Genomic DNA, 13,009 nt, shown 5'->3' on the forward strand with positions numbered 1-13,009 from the left:
ACTTGCATATTCTTTGAAAAAATACTCAGTTCCATCACTGATTTAAGCACACCTCAGCTTTTGGCATCCTTTTCACAAAGGTGTTGGGAAAAAAACCCAAAACTTTGTTCTTGAGGAACAACCAAAGTACCAGTAATTTCTGTTTTGCACAGATGGGATTAAATGTTATGCCTTTTTTTCACACAGTTTTGATGAGATCTTATATTTAGTTACATTGAGCTGTGTGGGAGGCACAACACTCATCCAAACCATTGAACTCAAGAAAGACATGTCATGTGAAGAAGAATCAGACACAAGGACAGGCTACAGCCCCCTGAGTAGCTGAATGGCCTCTGTGAGAGCCACGCACCACAAAGTATTGTATCAACACTGAGCAGCAGACAGATGAAGGATGGTAAGAGGGCAGCCCTTGGAAGAAAGAGGAAAGGTCAGGAATAGGCTAAGGATATTCAGCTGGGGGATGAGGAAAATAATGATCTCAGTACTGGAAAAAATTTGCATAATCTGCCCTATGAAATAATATCAGACATAAGGTAAGTGGAAAGTGATTAATTTAACTTCTGCCAGGTAGCAATTTCTCAGGCCAAGATCCTGTTTTATTTTCTTTGAATAGGCTTCCTGCCTCAAATCACTTGCAGTATTTTCTTTACAATATGATAGCAACACTTAAATGGGTATGTGTCACTGCCATATATTGGAAGGCCAATGTTGTACGCACTGTACTTCCATCAGTTAGCTGGGACTCTCCCATTACTTAAGTTTTTGGGAAGTCTTCTGAGATTTTTTTGGAGCTGATTTTAATTCCTTTTTGATTGGTCATAATATGCACCGTGGTTATCACGGCACGTTCTAAAAAGATGACAATTTGAAATATTTTTCCACAGGGTGTGATGACTGCATCCTCAGATGCAGGCATCTCCATTATTCCTGGGTATGAAGTTGCACAGATAGGAATGACTTCCTCTAGAGATCACTAGAGATCTCCTGTCTCTTGCCAGTTACTTTTGAGTGAGCACAAACATACAGACCACAGTTTTGGGAGCATTGCTCTTCAACTCCAGCAGACAAACACCAGACGGATATAACCGTTTGCAGGACGGCAGTGAGAAAGCTCCAAGTGAAACAGCCCCAACATGTCACTTTCAGCACCATATTAGAGACACCCTTACCTACTCGAAGCTCTTGTCCAAAGACTGTTTTCTCTCCCAGTGCAGAGCAGTTCCACCTCCCGTACCGAAACTGGTACTGGCACTCATTGATTCCCATTTGCGCCCCTTCCCCAATCACAATGATGGCATCAGGGCGGCTCTGGCAGATCGCTCGCTGCCGAGGGGCCAGGCCTGGGATTTTGTTGCAGATTATATTAGCTCCTAAAGCCACCACGGATGACAAAGCTCTGAAGGAAAAAAAAAAAAAAAAAAAAAAGAAAGAAAAAAAGAAAAAAAAAAAGCAGAAAGACACATTATAACCAAATCCAGGCGGTGCGATTCCTTTTGCTGTGTGCTGCCATGTGACAGGCTAGGTGTGGGGCAAAAGGGGAAGGCTTGGAAGCTGTGTTATGCAGACTTATCCCAGCCTCTCTGGTCTGGCAAATTAGGTTGGAAATCTTGCAGTAATTCCTGATCTGATTCGTGCCAGAAACAACAAACTATCAGAATTTTTTGCACTTTTGCTTCCAGTCCTACAAGCAGCCATCAGCTGATGAGTGGTAAAAAGAAAGACATATTTAAAAGCAAAAAATTTAAATAACTGATTGTCCAAGAGTCTTTGGAGTCCATGTCTGCTTTGAATGACCTTCACAGATTCAGGCTCAGTGTTTTAGTTACTGCAGCCATTTCATCCATCCCTCTTTTGAAACTGTCGAGCACAATTTAGAGAAAGACTTCATGCTACCAACCCTCTTGCCTGTTATTACACTCAGAGTATTCAGTGATTAATGGAAGTTCACCAGTGTAACTGTGCTTTCAGACCTGGCAAATATCATGGAGCACATATGAGTGATCCTTAATATGTGCCATTCAGACTAGAAACATTTGTAGTTCTCATTCTTCAATAATGTATTCAGAATATATTATAAAGTTTGCATACAGCTTGCACCTGCCATATGTTTTCACTTTAGTGCATTTATTTTTCATTTTTCAGCTCACTTTTCAACATCTTTACATGCTCATTTTTCAACATTTTTACAGGCTATACTTTCAGTGGCAATATTTTGAAAAATAAGACAACAGGGGTAGACATTCAGTGTGATGCCACAGGTTGCATCTACTCAGTTATGAGCCAGGCCCACGTCAGGATGCTTCAGATAGTTCTGGACAAGTCAGAAGGAGCAAAGGAAGCACTACAGTTGCATTAGCAAAACGGGCCTTTCTCAGCATGGTGTAATGGACCCTGAGACAGATATGCAACCAAAGCCTCGAAAAGCCCCTGCCACGCTACCCTGCTGTCTGTCTCACTCCTCAACTGGCAAACCAGGGGAAGCAGCCTGCAAGGCAGTATCATTTCCACAAACCCTCTTCCCTCCTTAGCTTGTCCCAGCCTGGTATTGGATCATACAGGTGATTTCATTTTCCCACCAAATGCTGTTGTTTACTGCCTCTGTAATGTAAAGATCCTTGCCCATATCATGCTGCAGCACCGTGGGTATAAGTGGAGTTTCATAGTGGTAGAAATCACCATATATAAATAGGTTACTAACAGGATACAGACTAACTTCCCCATTACCTTCCTCTCCATCTTGAACACTGACCTCGTTTGGTGGGTTTATTTCGTAGCAGGGGAAGGGCCCCAAGGGTGGCTTAGGTAAGCTGAGAAGCTTCACCTGCTTCCAAACCCAGCCAAGGAGCCTTTAGAGAGACAACAGATGAGCCTCTGCCATTAACATATGAAAGACATGACACCTGAACAGAGGAGCACTTAAAAGGAGAAAAAGCTGTGCTGGAGAGGGAGAGTGGTGCTGGTGGTTGGTGAGGAAGAAGGGGAAGAAGGTGCCCAAGCAGATGCTTCCCTGCAGCCCATGGGGAGATGGCAGCTGTGCCCCTGCACTCATGAAGGAATGTGGTGGGACATTCCATGAAGGCACCAGGAGAGGGGAACTTGGCCAGGGGACTTGGATGTGGTGGCCAGAGGATTTGCTGCCAGTGGGCTCTGATTGCTCAGCTGTGGAAGCCCCCGGGCGAGGGGAGGTGTCTGTTCCCGAAGCCCCCATGACTCTGTGGGAAGCCCAGGCTGGAGCAGCTCCGGACCTGGTGGGAAGGACTCAGGAAGGAGAGGTTGGTGGAGGCCTCTGTGCCATGGGAGGGACCCCGTGGGGAAGCAGGGCAGGACTGTAAGGAATCCTTCTTCCTGAGGAGGCAGGAGCAGCAGGAACCCCCAGCCTGTGAAGTGACTCCAAACCCCATCCCCTGTCCCCCTGTGCCGCTGGGGGGAAGGAGGGAGAGAAACCGGGAACAAAGGGATTGGGGCCCGGGAAGAAGGGAGGGGTGGGGTAACATCTGCAAGCCCTGCTCTGTGTCTGTCTGTGTCCTGTGTGTTTGGTTAGTGTGAAATTAATTATTTTTTTTTCCCCAAGTTGAGTCTGTTTTGTCTGGGACCTTAATCAGTGAAGATCCCTCCTTGGCCTTTGTCTCAACCCAGGAGCTTTGTCCTCCTCATCCCAGAGTGTGTGTGGGGGGGGGGAATTGAGTGAGTGGCCATGGGGCTGTTCCTTTGTTGGGCCCAAACCATGACACTGACTTAAGTTTTCTGGATGTTAAAAACTTCCCGCTGGATATGTGTCTTTTGGAAAATGCTGGCTAAACAAAATTGAATAATTTTATAGGAATTTATCTGCTTCATCACAAAGGTTACTGCAAAATTACAGAAATGTTGTATTTCAATGAAATCAGAGTGTTTCATTATGCCATTTCAATAAGCTACAGTAAAGCCAGAGCAAAAAGGGTGAAATGGAGAACTCTTCCCTGGCCAAAATAAAATATTGCTTTTACTGTGGAATGGAAATTCCATGATGATTCACTCTGCCTTTAATAGGTATTTGTGCATCTTTTCCAAAGTTAACAATCCACAAGAAACTCACCAATTGTGTATTTTTATTTATGGCTTGGGGTAGGGGTTTATAGATACAGAGACAAGGTATTGCAAACACAGAGCATGCATGCCATGTGGTACTACCTATTAAACAAAAATAAGAACAAAATGTAGTTGCAGCTCTGACCACTCGCAGTGTTTAGAGCAGGAGTGATCAGATCTGCAGCTTTGATTCATATTCTTCTGGGTACTGCAGGTTTTGAGCTGTTTTTCTTCTGACCCACCTCTGCTTAAACAACTGCATAACATTTAAATTATGATGTCCATAAATCAGGACTTTCCAAGAGATATGATAATCTTAAAAAAAAAAAAAAAAGAAAATTATGAGGTTGATACATTGATACACTGATACATGGTCTGACCTTTACAGTTACACTTTATATATAAACTTAAGGCTTCAAAAGTTAATTAAAATCACCAGGAAAAGAATCAAGATTTAAATTTTTAAAAGTCAGGCACTTCTCAATACTGAAGAGTAAAAGTCATGTTTTCTTTCATAGCTCACAGTGCTTCTATCTCTCTGACTTTTCACATCAAGTAGAATATGTATTCTGAAAATATTGCAATAATTGAAAAATAAATACAAGTATTTTTCCTTTATAGCTAAGGTATTTTATTCAGCAAGATGCACTCTTTGATGACTCTAAAATGCCAGGAACCTTTCCCGAATCCTGTCAGGATCCAGGTCTGGCCCTTTCATGGTTTTAAAGGTATGACATGGGAAAGGTCTCTTGTAAGGAGTAAATAACTGGAAGATGCTGAGGGGATGGGGGACTCTGCCATTACAGCTTAGTCCATGGCTCTTCTCTCCAAGGGAGGCTGAAGGGAACCCAGGTCAGCTCCTTGCTCTCTGCCAGCATGCACAGACAGCAGGTCAGCTGAGGAAAGGGAGAATTTCTCCAGCCATTCTTCAAAGCAGAGCAACAGCCAGGGCTCCCTGGCAGCACCATCTCCCAGCTCAGCACGTGCTGGGGTTCTCCAGATGCCTCTTGGGTTGTGCCCCATCATTACCTCATCCCCTCTACCTGGCTTTTTCCCCTCGTTCTCTGGGACAGAGCAGGTGCCCAAGACCTGCAAGGTCGACCTGCAAGACCTCCATGTCCAGTAACCCATTTCCATTGTATCAGAAGCTGCTTCAGACACTGACGCTTCTAGGAAAACCTAATCCTGAAAGAATCTGGGGTTGGGTCCTAAGAAACAGATGTGCATAAGCATTCAAAATTTAAGCTGAGGCCACATGGCCAACTTACTGATAATATATATATACACATAGTATTTGTATATGATACAGATATTTTATTATAATAATAAAAAATACTAATAAAAGCAATGAGATACCTTTCTGACATAATTTTTTCAAGAGATGAGCCCCCAGTTTCCACTAACTATTATCTCAAGTTGAACAGAAAAAAGACAACTGTCAAAACAAAGGAAAGCAAGAAAGAGTTGGCTACAGTGTTTACACCACGTATAATTTTGAGTTTAGTTGCTTCCTCCATACACATGGTTACTGTCTCATAATTAAGTTAAAGAGTATTCTTTGGTCTCCCATTGTTTTTGGAGCAGGCCTTGGTTGAAGTATTTTAATACAGTGGGTCAGTTTATTCATCCAGAAAATAAGCATGATCATATCTGCCTCAGAAGGTATTGTGAGGATATCATGATTATTATGTTTTGTCAAATGCTTCAAGAAATTCCTCATTAAAGTAATTAAACTACAATTACTTGGGTCTTAGGGGGTCTTAGTTTTTTTTATTATTACTTCCAAGGACTTCCCCTTCTCTGGCCTGAATTTACCAGCATATTCCCTCAGACTTGTTTAGCCTACTTTTAAATTGTTACTGTAATTTCAGTGCCAAAAGAAATGCTGAATCATGAAACTGTGGTTTTGGAAAACTTTATTTATATTAAAGAAATGCACCCAACAGCATTTCAAGCTTCCTCTCCACTATTTCTTGTGGTGTCCCTCAGTTTGTTCATCTGTCACACATTCAGGAGGATTGTGCCATGCTCCTGCCCCTTGGCAGGTTGAAGGTTGTATTTTCTCTTTTTCCTTGATGAAGAACATTTCACTTTGTAATTGCCAAAGGAAGATGCCCACACTACATTTTGGTATCTTCTCCCATCTAATCCTTCATTGCGGTGCAAACTTCCTTGATTCTTATCAGAAGGAAATCCTGAGCGCAGAGATTTTTTTAAGATTTCTGGTGTAGTTTATGGCACTTCTAACCATCTTGAACCACAACAGCCCATGCACACCCCAAAGTTTTGTGCTGGATCATCCACAGGGATCATCCAGCTAAACAGTGTTAGTGGAATAACGTCACATTTCCTAAGCAATTAACGGCAGTTGCTGGCATATGGAGTCCACTTTTCTTCACCACTTAGTCATTAATCCAAGGGAAACACCAGTACTGGAAACCAGCAATAGTTATAAATAGAGTTATATCCAAATAAAATAAAATAAAATAAAATAAAAAAACAAACCAAACAACAACAAAAAAAACCCAACCAAACAAAACAACAAATAAACAAAAAAACCCCAGTGATCTTGGCTTGGATAGGATCCTACAGTTTAAACTTCCAACAAACTAAACCTGAGGAGTGATGTTTTAGAAAGCCTGGTTTCTGTATCAGAACCCCAAAACATCCAGTTTTTCTTCTTTGAAAAAATAACTGTGACTGCAGTCATAGCGAGCAAAAGTTCATGGCAGTGGGAGAAAGTTTCAGTTTATTTTCTGAAATTATGCTTGATTATGCAAAGACAGATGATTACCTTTGCAAAAAAATAAAAATTCTCCCTCAAAATATATTTCCTACTATGGTTGTGTCTTCTCTTCAGGACCTAAACAACTACAGCTTTCCTTTTCACAAAGTTATGTGGAAAAACTGAAAGATCACAACCATTAAAATTATTATATATACCAAGCAATTCATAAAAGTAAAAGTCTTTGAAAACACTTCAGGAATTAAACGCTAAGGCCTAAAATCATGTAAGTTTTAAGAACAAAAAATATAATGCAGTTTTTCTTGCCAGAAGAGAAATGTACTCTTCATTGATAGTTTGCAAATGGAGGCATTTGCTTAACTTGAGCATGTTAGTCATTTCATTGGTTTGAAATGTTGTTATTTTCTTGCAACTTCAGATTGATTTCCCCAATAGGAAGTCTGCCACTTAAACTGTAGTTCATAGCAGGTATTAGAGTCTTTGCACAAGTGGATAATACATAAAGTAAATCCTTACAGTGGACAGTTCTGCAATGACACTCGCTACATGAGGAAAATTCTAATTTTGACAAAATTGTGAAATAGAGTTCTGTACATATAGATAAACAGCAGTAACTAACCAGTCTTCAGAGATGTCCCAAAAGTCTTGTGCAGGCACTGAAATTTCTCCAAGGAGCTTAAAATTCAGTTCCGACAAATATATAACGAAAGAAGATGTAAAATAGAAAGATGAAACTAACAATACATTTCATACAGATGAAGCAAAGAACAAGGTTGATTTTAAACTTTTGATTAAAAAATAAATAAAAATTGCCCTTAAAATTATTCTCTAGCAATCCTTGCTCCATAGGCAAATAACATTTTATTGCAGGTCAAGGGTGGCTTCAGGAGCTCACCTTCTCTTCCAGCACTCTCACTCCGTTGTATTCCTGACTGCACAGTGCACATATCCCCCCAAGCTGCCAAGCCAGCCTTACTGCAAGTCTTTGGAATAAGCACCCATAGGGTCACTGTGATCTCACTCCTAATCCTGCTACTCGATATTCACCTGAAGCTGCTGTTGGGCAGAGCATTTATTTTCATCAAGAAATTAAAGGATTTAGCTGCACGAATCCCGTGAACAGCAGAGGAGCAGGACAGCTTAAGCCACAGAGCACTGTACTGAAAACTTATCCCACCATCTCTGATAAAAATCCCCATAATGGATTCTTTGTTAGAAGGAACCACCAAGATATTTTGTGGTGACACTGCAGCTCATCTGAAACATTACACCACTACTGAATGGTTTACTTAATTAAGAATTCCTAAGTAAATATTTTGAGCATGCATCAGTTGCAGAAATTGCCAGAAGTGTCCCAGGCTCTGAATGCCATCTGCATATGTTTAGGCTTTCAATTTTGTTCTCCACCACTGGCTTTAGGAAATCATTGTTTGGTGCATGGCTTACTGAAATGGAAATAAAATAGAGCTACATGGCACTGTCCTGCAGAGCACTTGTCTCTGCTGGAGCTCCAAGCAGAGCCTTTGGACCTGGGGGCCATGGACAGCAGTGTGTTCCCCTCCACTAAATGAAAGGCAGAGATTTCTCTGAGGAGGTTGCCCCCCAAAAAAGAGCCAGCTAGATTAGATAATGTGATTGCTGGCATGGTCAAGAATGAAAGTGGTGGAATAGGTAGGCTTGAGGGGTGTCTCACACAAGTGCAGAGTATGCCTCGGGCTAAACACCTGCTTTGGAGAGGAGTGAGAACAAGGACCCCATCCCCACATGGAAGAGCAATGGGGGGAATATCAGCAAAGCCTTGGATTCACACCCTCCGCTCCCTGCCAGGTGGGAGGCCCAGGATGGCTGCTGTGAAGCCAGCAGCAAATGATTAGGCTTCAGGAGGAAGGAAGGGAGATGTCCCCAGGTGAGAGTACTGGTGTGGCAGTGGCCTGCATGCTGCCCTGGGGAACCCATGCTCACAGGCTGCAGCACAGCAGCAAGGCTGGTCTGACAAGATATGTCCTCAGGGCCCACAGTTTTCTGACTCCTTGGAGGGGACACTGATGATGTGGCATTTACCCCAATAGCTTTCTAGTGGGTTACCAAAGAAAAGCTTACACCAAGTACCAGAAGTAGCAATGCAGGTGTGAGCATGAGGAGACAAAATGGAGACTGTAAAGGCCCCTTTACTCAAGAGAGCACATTTCTCTACAGGACAGGTTTGTAGCTTTCACTGTGTCTTTAGCTTCTGTGCAAAACCAGAGGATTACCAGCAGTCCTGAGCCTGAATTGAAAGACAGCTGAGAAGTGATACTCACTTCAGTTTCCCAACACAAGAAGCTCCTACTGAAGGCCCAGGATCCTCTAAATAGCATTATGGGCAGGGTAGGAGAGCTGGGAGTGGTTAGAGACAAAATGTTACACTCCATCTCACAGATCCTATCAGTGCTTGGTACCAGCTTTTCACTAATTCTTATTAGTCATGTCAGAGCAAGAGGCAGCAAAGCATCCAAGATTCAGGAGTGTTTCTGGCATGATGTCTCCTGAGAATTATACCCAAAGTAACAATCTAATCTGATTGTAAGTTGACCCATAGCTTATTTGGTGCATGACTGGTTCACTGTAATATTTTTTATCCATCAGTCAGTGGGCAACACTTGATACATGACAGGATATCTTGAAGACCTGTTTCATCTCTAGTACACTTGTATTCAGTCTTTTTTCCATCGAGGGAAGACTCATGGAAAACATGAATGCCCCATATGCCTCATTTTTCCTATTATATAGATCATAGAGTAACAGAATGGTTAGAGTTGGAAGGAACCTTAAAGATCCTCTAATTCCAGCCCCCCTGCATGGGCAGGGACACCTCCCAGGTTGCTCAGAGCCCCATCCAACCTGCTCTTGAACACTTCCAGGGATGGAGCTTCCACAACTTCCCTGGGCAGCCTGTGCCAGTGTCTCACCACCCTTGCACTAAAGAATTTCCTCCTGAGCTCTAACCTAAATCTTCTTTCAGTTTAAAACTGTTACCCCTTGTCCTCTCACTACAAGCCCTTGTAGATCATACTGGCAAATTGGACACCTACATTTACATTGAATATTTATTGTCTTACAGCAAGCATTCTGAATTTGCATGGCAAATTATTTATCAAGGTCTTTCTTTCTTATCTCTAGTCACATTATTCTAGGAGCATCTTTTTCTGTAGTGGAAAACAGTCTCATCATGTGTATATAAAATTCAACAAAAGCAAAAAGCGATGTTAAAAAGTGTGGGAAACATTGATTCTGAAGCAATTTGGGTTTTAACAAGTGTTTGGATTGCTAAATCAGAGTAAACATATTGGCCTGTTTTGGAAATTGCAGGAAGGCAACAGGTCTCCTGGCATACATGAGAAATTTATGAAAGGCTGGAATATTCCTACTGTGGTCTTGCCAGAGATGAGGATGGTGACACACATGGCATAATTGAACTTATCCAGGTAAGCTTAATGAAAAATGTTGATTTATTTTTTTTTTATTCCATAAAAAAATGCTGGAAATTACCAGATTTAGAAATCAAACTGAAAAGCTTCTGTTTCATACATTGTTTTTTTCTTATGGCTGTATAAACAGTTACTGGGACCTGCGATCTCATCCACGTTCCTGTGTTACACCCTGCAAAGTACCAAACAACTTCCACCTTCAGTAACAAAAATGTCCATTCCTGAACAACAAGATGCCTGCTGAGAACTTGCAGTTGGCATTGATGTCTAGCACTGTTATTTGCCTTCCATCCCATTTCTGTTTTCTTTTAGCCCTAGAAGAAGTTCGTGCTGATATCTAACAGCACATTACCATGTTGTTTTCAGAATAGTGATCCACCACAGTGGAAAGCAAAATTATCTTGCATAATAACTGATATTGCAGTTCTCCTTCTGGAGGAATACTACTTTGAAATACCAAAAGGGCTGGAAGAGATTAGCTGCAGATTTTCTGCATCTACACAAAACCCATTCAATATTACAGAGAAATAAAACTTTCACACTTCAAGATTTAAAATCCATGCTTTTGACATGTTTTTTATACAGCAAATAAGAATTAATAAACTCTCTCCATCACACATGATGTATGAATTGATATGTGCATTTTCTGAACTTTAACAATTCCAAGCCTCAGTAGCTGGAATTTGGGTTAGCATAATTTGGGTTTGTACAAAGTTTAGCAGTCAACTCTCTCCTGTGGAAAGGTGAAAAGGGGAAGGGAAAGATGCAGTCCTTCAGGCAGTCAAAGACTTGGCAAGACCATGCCTGCTTGATTTGTGAGATCTCATGAAAGTGTGTCACAGTCATGGTGTGGTTTTGAAACTGTGGTAGAATGGTTCTCATGCACAGAAACATATATTCCTTGGTTAGTTTGCTCTGAGGTGTCCTTTAGTTATTAGCAGGTATTAATTGCACGTTTAAAATCTTAAAGATGGAGTCTCGGTGGAATCTATTTTAAAATACATGCTTTATATTTTCCATGTAATTTTAAAGTATATGATATATCTTAACTTTTTGGCTCTGCATGCACAGGGCTTCCATGGGTATGATACAAAAATTGGAAGATGAAAGCATGTAATAATGGGTCTGCAGGAAAGGAAGATACCTGCTTCCCAAAAAGAAATCATCTTGCTTTACTAGTATAGTAGTTCAGGTAGGAACTCATTTTTGTTACCCAAGATCTGAGTAGTCAATAAATTCTGAAAGTCTACCAATGAGCCAGTACGTTGGAAAATGTAGTATTTTGTTTTAATTTTGAGGCAGCTGCTGTTAATGAGGATGAGAATACATATGTGGCTTGAAGCAACACTTGAGCAGCCATACAAAGGTCCTTTTAAGTGAGGAATGTGGAGAGGACATATTGACCCCACACATGATGTGCAATTTGGACTAAATGACCACTGGAGGTTGCTATTTGTGCACAGATATATGAACACAAATCAAACTTTATAATGTGTCTTGAATTAGCAGCAGATGAGAAAAAAGTAATTCACTTTGTTGGTGGTATTAAATTTTTATACACTGAATACACCAATATACTCTGAGTTTTTATTTTTTGCTTCTTTTCCTTTCCTCATTACTGTTTTCATGGTGATAAATCTTTGCTAAGGCCATGAGATATCAGTTTATGAAACTAGATAACATCCACAAACAAAACTAAAACCAAAACCACATAGGCTTGGTGCTGTCAGGTTTACTTATTGGCCTGTTGCTAGAGCTGGAATGTGTGCAGTGCTCACACCACTGGCAGTGTTTGTTGTCCCCATCTGCTCTGATGTCCCAGTTAAAGCACATTTTCTGCCAACACAGAGGATGAAGACCAGAAGGTCTTCTGATGCGTTTTCTCTACAACTGATGAAGCTTTGGGATGACACACCTCCTTTTCTGCACTGGTGTGCTGGAGGTGCAGAAGTGAGTGTGAGAACTGGGCACATCCTTGACAGTGCACAAGTGTACCAGACAAGTAGTTGGCCCCTTAACATACTTCCAATTTGATTTCAGAGCCTTGAGCCCTAGACTTTCTGCTCCTTGGTGATCCACTTTTACCTTTCCCTCAAAGTACACTAATTGCTGTATACCCATTTATACTGAACACACTTATGTTGTTGCCCAGATGTAGGAAAAACTGGAAAAGAAACAGAAAATCCCAGAAGCTTGACAGGAAGGCAGATGTTCTTTGCCCTTTTTCAGAGCAACTAACTATGTTACAGCTTCTCCCAGGTTATCTGCGTTTGTAATCAAGATTTTTTTTCTCTTCTATTATTTTTCTATTGATTTAGAGGCCTCACTTCCATTCTGTGATTAGTACTGTCATGTCACTACCAGTAAGCAAAATGCCATGTAACATTACTCAGCGGCAGGTTGGCATAACCAGAAAGAGTCCATGGAAAATTATATGGGCACAAGCTAATGGAAGCAGCAGATTGGCATCTCTTCAATTCTACGTGACATGACAGATACAGCCTTCCTTCTGCCCTTGGTGTTGCAGATGCAGAATAGCTGCACAGCCAACCTCTCCCCAGACTTCTGGACCATCACCCTGCCGTGAGCTCAGCCTCATGCAGACATCTCCAGGCTAGCTTTAGGTGACCTGTCAGAAATTGCAGTGTAACCACCACAGACCTGAGATCAGCAGGGCCTGATTGCCTGGGTACTTGTCCTGTTCCTGGGACAGGTTTGGCAACCAGGA

General features: G+C 41.6%; 1 protein-coding gene across 3 annotated transcripts in view; it reads right to left on the bottom strand.

The window, feature by feature from the left end:
• WNT7B (wingless-type MMTV integration site family, member 7B) overlaps positions 1-13,009 on the bottom strand; it is a 100,945-nt gene that overhangs the window by 40,243 nt on the left and 47,693 nt on the right. For 2 of the 3 annotated variants that reach the window (XM_010002972.1, XM_010002970.1), the window contains exon 2: positions 1,170-1,396. In XM_010002972.1, the coding sequence (XP_010001274.1) occupies positions 1,170-1,396 (227 nt within the window). Of the gene's footprint in view, positions 1-1,169; positions 1,397-2,900; positions 2,930-13,009 lie in introns of those variants that run through there. The other variant, XM_010002973.1, reaches the window with a different exon arrangement.

This window comes from Chaetura pelagica, unplaced genomic scaffold (genome assembly GCF_000747805.2).
Source record: "Chaetura pelagica isolate M959 unplaced genomic scaffold, ChaPel_1.0 scaffold117, whole genome shotgun sequence".
Lineage (NCBI taxonomy): Eukaryota > Metazoa > Chordata > Aves > Apodiformes > Apodidae > Chaetura > Chaetura pelagica.